At 46.1% G+C, this 7,500-nt stretch overlaps 2 protein-coding genes across 2 annotated transcripts in view; both read right to left on the bottom strand.

The window, feature by feature from the left end:
- The window catches only part of LOC115817070 (zinc finger protein 271-like), a 128,038-nt gene that overhangs the window by 13,328 nt on the left and 107,210 nt on the right, over window positions 1-7,500 (bottom strand). The gene's annotated exons all lie outside the window — the stretch shown is intronic.
- Window positions 1-7,500, bottom strand: part of gtf3c1 (general transcription factor IIIC subunit 1) — a 63,834-nt gene that overhangs the window by 1,155 nt on the left and 55,179 nt on the right. Inside the window, exons 31-36 of the mRNA XM_030780290.1 lie at window positions 7,109-7,414; window positions 5,397-5,632; window positions 4,205-4,485; window positions 2,100-2,622; window positions 960-996; window positions 358-538 (exon numbers count right to left, since the gene is read on the bottom strand). Of these exons, the coding sequence (XP_030636150.1) occupies window positions 358-538; window positions 960-996; window positions 2,100-2,622; window positions 4,205-4,485; window positions 5,397-5,632; window positions 7,109-7,414 (1,564 nt within the window). The remainder of the gene's footprint in view (window positions 1-357; window positions 539-959; window positions 997-2,099; window positions 2,623-4,204; window positions 4,486-5,396; window positions 5,633-7,108; window positions 7,415-7,500) is intronic.

Here is a 7,500-nt window from a genome sequence, read left to right as displayed (position 1 = left end):
CAGACAGGTGATTCTGGGGGATGGGTGAATCTGACTGGGAGCTTGGTGAGACAGACATGTGATTCTGGGGGATGGGTGAATTTGACTGGGAGCTGGGTGAGACAGACAGGTGATTCTGATGGATGGGTGAATTTGACAGGGAGCTGGGTGAGACAGACAGGTGATTCTGGTGGATGGGTGAATTTGACTGGGAGCTGGGTGAGACAGACATGTGATTCTGGGGGATGGGTGAATTTGACTGGGAGCTGGGTGAGACAGACAGGTGATTCTGATGGATGGGTGAATTTGACTGGGAGCTGGGTGAGACAGACAGATGATTCTGGTGGATGGGTGAATTTGACTGACACGTGCACTGACCTGTAGCAGGTCCAGCAGGGCGACAGGTTGCAGAACTCCTTTGTAGTGCTCAAAGAGGTCGGGTTCAGGAATGCCAGGCTGCATCATCACATGGTACAGCACTGCCTCCAACATGCCCTTACTCACCGGCAAATTCAAACTCCCATCCACGATTCTCCAGGGTCTCGCCACAAAACACAGCCTGAGAACAACAGGGAGACAGACAGGGCACCACCCACACACACACACACGCAGAGACACACACACACACTCGCGCACACACATACACACACACACACGCAGAGACACACACACACGCACGCGCACACACACGCACACACACGCACACACACGCAGAGACACACACACGCACGCAGAGACACACACGCAGAGACACACACACACACACACATATGTCCAGTGTTAGAGAGAGAGCAATCACTTCACTACCAGAGAAAGACAGAGGTACAGGAAAGGTTTGTATTAAGTCTCTAACTGAACACACTCTTGTTCAGGGTCCTGTACAAAGTCTGGTCTTACCTCTGAAATCCGTCCACAAACACCATACCAAGAGAACCAGTAAACCCAGTACTGATCACAGTGAAGCGGAGAAATAATCTTACCCATCATTCCTCTGTTCTCCACTCAGGATTGCTTCTTCTGAAATTAAAAACAACGAGAAAACACAGTTAATTTTCACTGTCACTCATACACACCTGCGCACATACACACACACACACACACACACACACCTAAACAGTATTTACACTTCATATTCACAGTTTCAGACGCACTACACAAAAAAAACCTACATATCAGTTAAATATCAGCTAAATCTGAGACACACACACATTATGTCAATATTAAAGACAGGTCACAAGGTCATCTGAGACACACACACATTATGTCAATATTAAAGACAGGTCACAAGGTCATCTGAGACACACACACACATTATGTCAATATTAAAGACAGGTCACAAGCTCATCTGAGACACACACACATTATGTCAATATTAAAGACAGGTCACAAGGTCATCTGAGACACACACACATTATGTCAATATTAAAGACAGATCAAAAGGTCATCTGAGACACACACACATTATGTCAATATTAAAGACAGGTCACAAGGTCATCTGAGACACACACACATTATGTCAATATTAAAGACAGGTCACAAGGTCATCTGAGACACACACACATTATGTCAATATTAAAGAGAGGTCACTGGGTCATCTGAGACACACACACATTATGTCATAAAAGACAGTCTGAAAGACCAAGGTTCACGTGTCAGTGGAGAACAGAAGATCTGTCCCATGAATGTTTAGAGCAAATCCCACATGCCACACAAACGCTACACACACAAAATCAACAAGGTCCTCACTGAGCATGCTCAAGCCTGAGCAAAACACGCTGGTGGACACACACACACACACACACACACACACACACACACACACACCTTTGTCTGTGGTTTGGGAGAGCCTGACCCACACACACACACACACACACACACACACACACACACACACACACAGACACACACACACCTTTGTCTGTGGTTTGGGAGAGCCTGACCCACACACATACACACACACACAGACACACATACACACACACACACACACACACACACACACACACACACCTTTGTCGGTGGTTTGGGAGAGCCTGACCCACACACACACACACACACACACACATACACACACACACACACACAGACACACATACACACACACACAGACACACACACACCTTTGTCGGTGGTTTGGGAGATCCCTGTCTCCTGAGGTTCAGTCTCAGGGTCCATCTTCTTGTGCCTGTCTATCTCCGCCCCTTTACTCTCTGGCCCCGCCCCCTTTCTCTCTGACGTAGCTGTGTCTACATCTGCTAAGCATTCTTCCTCTGTCCTAGCTTCTCCCGTCTCCATGGCAACACCCTCCGCAGGGGTCACCACCATAACACGTGTGTCCCCAGGACACTTGTCTTTGCCGGAAAAATCGCCGGCAGCTGTGGCCTCACGCGTGTCCTCCACGACCCTCTCCGTGGTAGGCGTTTCCGTGGAGACCATGTCCGGAGCCAGGGCCTCTATGGTCAGTCTCTTCCTGGGCGGTGAGGCCTGTGTTTTGTGTGGGGTGTGGTCTCTCTTGCGGGTTATGCGCTGCATGCCTCTGTCGTGGGCTGAGTTGACCAGCATCCAGGCAGAGGCATGAGACACACACACCAGTCTCTGTGACTGGGCTCCCACCTCTACCAGTTCCTCTATGTCCACCAGGTCCTGTAACACACACACACACACACACACAGACACACACAGACACACACACACACAGACACAAACACAGACACATACAAACAACCACACACACACACACACACACACACACACACACAAACACACACACATACAGACACACACACAGACACAGACACACACACAGACACACACACAGACACACACAGACAACCACACACACACAGACACAAACACAAACACAAACACAAACACAAACACAAACACAAACACACACACACACACACACACACACACACACACACACACACACACACACACACACAGAGAAATACGCATTACAGGTTGGGTGTGTATTTTTGTAGTGTTGTGTGAATTGTATTAGTGTTGTGTGTATTGTATTGGTGGTGTGTGTTGTGTTGTGTGGTGTGTGTAGTTGTATTGTAAAGGTGTAGGCTGGTCTGACCTGTATGTATTGGTGGTGTGTGTTGTGTTGTGTTGTGTGGTGTGTGTAGTTGTATTGTAAAGGTGTAGGCTGGTCTGACCTGTATGTATTGGTGTGTGTAGTGTTGTGTTGTGTGGTGTGTGTAGTTGTATTGTAAAGGTGTAGGCTGGTCTGACCTGTATGTATTGGTGGTGTGTGTAGTGTTGTGTTGTGTGGTGTGTGTAGTTGTATTGTAAAGGTGTAGGCTGGTCTGACCTGTATGTATTGGTGGTGTGTGTTGTGTTGTGTGGTGTGTGTAGTTGTATTGTAAAGGTGTAGGCTGGTCTGACCTGTGTGTATTGGTGGTGTGTGTTGTGTTGTGTGGTGTGTGTAGTTGTATTGTAAAGGTGTAGGCTGGTCTGACCTGTTTGTATTGTGTGTGTTGCGTTGTGTTGTGTGGTATGTTTAGTTGTATTGTAAAGGTGTAGGCTGGTCTGACCTGTATGTATTGGTGGTGTGTGTTGTGTTGTGTGGTGTGTGTAGTTGTATTGTAAAGGTGTAGGCTGGTCTGACCTGTGTGTATTGGTGGTGTGTGTTGTGTTGTGTGGTGTGTGTAGTTGTATTGTAAAGGTGTAGGCTGGTCTGACCTGTATGTATTGGTGGTGTGTGTTGTGTTGTGTGGTGTGTGTAGTTGTATTGTAAAGGTGTAGGCTGGTCTGACCTGTATGTATTGGTGGTGTGTGTTGTGTTGTGTTGTGTGGTGTGTGTAGTTGTATTGTAAAGGTGTAGGTTGTTCTGACCTGTATGTATTGGTGTGTGTTGTGTTGTGTGGTGTGTGTAGTTGTATTGTAAAGGTGTAGGCTGGTCTGACCTGTATGTATTGGTGGTGTGTGTTGTGTTGTGTTGTGTGGTGTGTGTAGTTGTATTGTAAAGGTGTAGGCTGGTCTGACCTGTATGTATTGGTGGTGTGTGTTGTGTTGTGTTGTGTGGTGTGTGTAGTTGTATTGTAAAGGTGTAGGCTGGTCTGACCTGTATGTATTGGTGGTGTGTGTTGTGTTGTGTTGTGTGGTGTGTGTAGTTGTATTGTAAAGGTGTAGGCTGGTCTGACCTGTATGTATTGGTGGTGTGTGTTGTGTTGTGTGGTGTGTGTAGTTGTATTGTAAAGGTGTAGGCTGGTCTGACCTGTATGTATTGCTGTAAGGTTCTAGTCCGACTGGTCTGTAGTTCCTCCAGGTGTGAGAAATTTCGGCACAGTGCTGTCCTGTCCAGCCCAAACTGACCCTCTTTCTCCACACTGCTCCACATCTCCACCACAGCCTGCACATCCTCAGGGGTATACCCTAACCCCCTGACCTGCCTCTGGACCGAACCCATCTCACACACACCCCGCACCTGGTGCACACGCCTCAGCCATGCGGGCAGACACGAGGGCCCAGACATGGAGAGCGCTGACAGTGTACTGCCTGTTACAGAGGGAAAGAGAGAGACTGAAGAGTGTGTAAGAGTGTGTGTGTGTGTGTTTTATACTCGCTGTTCTCTGTGAAGAGTGTGTGTGTGTGTGAGTGTTTCATATTCAGACAGTGTACTGCCTGTTAGAGAGGGAAAGAGAGAGACTGAAGAGTGTGTAAGAGTGTGTGTGTGTGTTTTATACTTGCTGTTCTCTGTTAAAAGTGTGTAAGAGTGTGAGTGTGTGAGTGTTTCATACTCAGACAGTGTACTGCCTGTTAGAGAGGGAAAGAGAGAGACTGTGTGACTGATTCATTCTCACTGTTCATTCTCTCTCTGTGAAGAGTGTGTAAGAGTGTGTGTTTTATACTTGCTGTTCTCTGTGAAGAGCATGTATGTGTGTGTGTGTTTTATACTCACTGTTCTCTGTGAAGAGCGTGTATGGGTGGGTGTGTGTGTGTGAGTGTGTGTGTGTGTGTTGTACTCACTGTTCTCTGTGAGGAGCGTGTATGGGTGGGTGTGTGTGTGTGAGTGTGTGTGTGTGTTGTACTCACTGTTCTCTGTGAGGAGCGTGTATGGGTGGGGGTGTGTGTGTGTGTGTGGGTGTGTGGGTGTGTGCGTGTGCGTGTTGTACTCACTGTTCTCTGTGAGGAGCGTGTATGGGTGTGAGTGTGTGTGTGTGTGTTGTACTCACTGTTCTCTGTGAGGAGCGTGTATGGGTGGGTGTGTGTGTGTGAGTGTGTGTGTGTGTTATACTCACTGTTCTCTGTGAGGAGCGTGTATGGGTGGGTGTGTGTGTGTGAGTTTTATACTCACTGTTCTCTGTGAAGAGTGTGTGTGTGTGTGTATGTGTGTGTGCGTGTGGTACTCACTGTTCTCTGTGAAGAGTGTGTGTGTGTGTGTGAGTGTGTGTGTGTGTCATACTCACTGTTCTCTGTGAAGAGTGTGTGAGCGTCGGTATGACGGAGCTGGACATGCACAGTGCAGGAGTTGACTACGATGTTGTCATTGCTGTTTAGGTTGCGAATGTTCATGGCACCGGGCACACAGAAGCCCCTCATCAGGAGATAGTTAGTGTGAGACGCCTGAGAGGCCTTCACCTCAATCTGTCTCTTCACCCCACAGTCCAGACCATCATCTTCATCATTCAGCTCGCTAGTGAGACTGACACACACACACAAAACTACATTATACACACACACACACACACACACAAAACTACATTATACACACTCACACACACACACACACACACACACACACACACACACACACACACACACACACACACACAAAACTACATTATACACACACACACACACACACACACACAACTACATTATACACACTCACACACACACACACACACACACACACACACAAAACTACATTATACACACTCACACACACAAACACACACACAAAACTACATTATACACACACACACTCACACACACTCACACACACACACACACACACACACACACACACAAAACTACATTATACACACTCACACACACACAAACACACACAAAACTACATTATACACACTCACACTCACACACACACAAACACACACACAAAACTACATTATTCACACTCACACAAACACACACAAAACTACATTATACACACTCACACACACACATACACAAACAAAACTACATTATACACACTCACACATACACAAAACTACATTATACACACACACACACACACACACACACACACACACACACACACACAAAACTACATTATACACACACACAAAACTACATTATACACACTCACACATACACAAAACTACATTATACACACTCACACACACACATACACAAAACTACATTATACACACTCACTCACACACACAAAACTACATTATACACACCCACACACACACAAAACTACATTATACACACTCTCGCACACACACACACACACACACACAAAACTACATTATACACACTGCCTCACACACACACACAAAACTACATTATACACACACACACACACACAAAACTACGTTATACACACTCACACACACACAAACACACACAAAAAACTACGTTATACACACTCACTCAAACACACACACTAATAAACACAGAACTATGTTACAAACACTCCCTCACACACAAAAACATCTTATGCATACACAAGCAAAAGTACATTATACACATAAACACACACACTCAGATAAATACACTGTACACACACACACACACACACACACACACAGATAAATACACTGTACACACACACAGACAAACACACTGTACACACACAGTACGCAATACACACACAGAAGTACATTGTACACATGGAGAAATAATTATATGTGTGCATATAATACACGTTATACGCACACACCTCCACACAAATATACTCACACACACACACACACACACACACACACACACACACTGTAATCTTGATACATTTCCAGGTTCAGTGTTCAGAGGGCTGAGCTATAATTAGAGTTGTTTTTTTTACAGTTTTATATTATATTTCTGTTAACTAATTTACTTTATCTAATTCAGGTTATGGTTTTATGCAGTCTAATATTCACGGTATTAAGTGTAATTTATTGATACCAGTGGAAGCGCTGTGTCAGGATGTGTCAGTATCTGACAGGTTTACCTTTTAACAACCTCATTGTCCACTAGGTTACTGTCCACTACCACGATGTGTGGGGGAACAGACACATCCACCGACAGGAATCCTAAACTCATCAAACTGAGACAAGTCAAACAGGAGCCTCCAGACGCGTCCATGGGAAACAGGGTCATGCCCTCCCTGTCTGAGGTGCTGTCCTCCCCGTCTCTGTCCCCCTCCCTCTGAAACCAGATGGTGTTTGGGCGATCCCTCCCAGCACGCTGCTGCACACTCTTCAGGAAATCATAGACCTCATTACAGAGAGAGCTCGGGAAACGCCAGGTAAAGCGTCTGACAGGGGAGAAAGAGACAGAGAGACAGACAGAGAGAGAGCGAGAGAGAGGGAGGGAAAGAGACAGAGAGAGAGAGAGAGAGGG

The sequence above is a fragment of the Chanos chanos genome, chromosome 7 (assembly GCF_902362185.1).
Source record: "Chanos chanos chromosome 7, fChaCha1.1, whole genome shotgun sequence".
NCBI classification, from domain to species: Eukaryota; Metazoa; Chordata; class Actinopteri; order Gonorynchiformes; family Chanidae; genus Chanos; species Chanos chanos.
The sequence above is the reverse complement of the archived record's forward strand: the minus strand, read 5'-3'. Positions and strand labels throughout refer to the sequence as shown.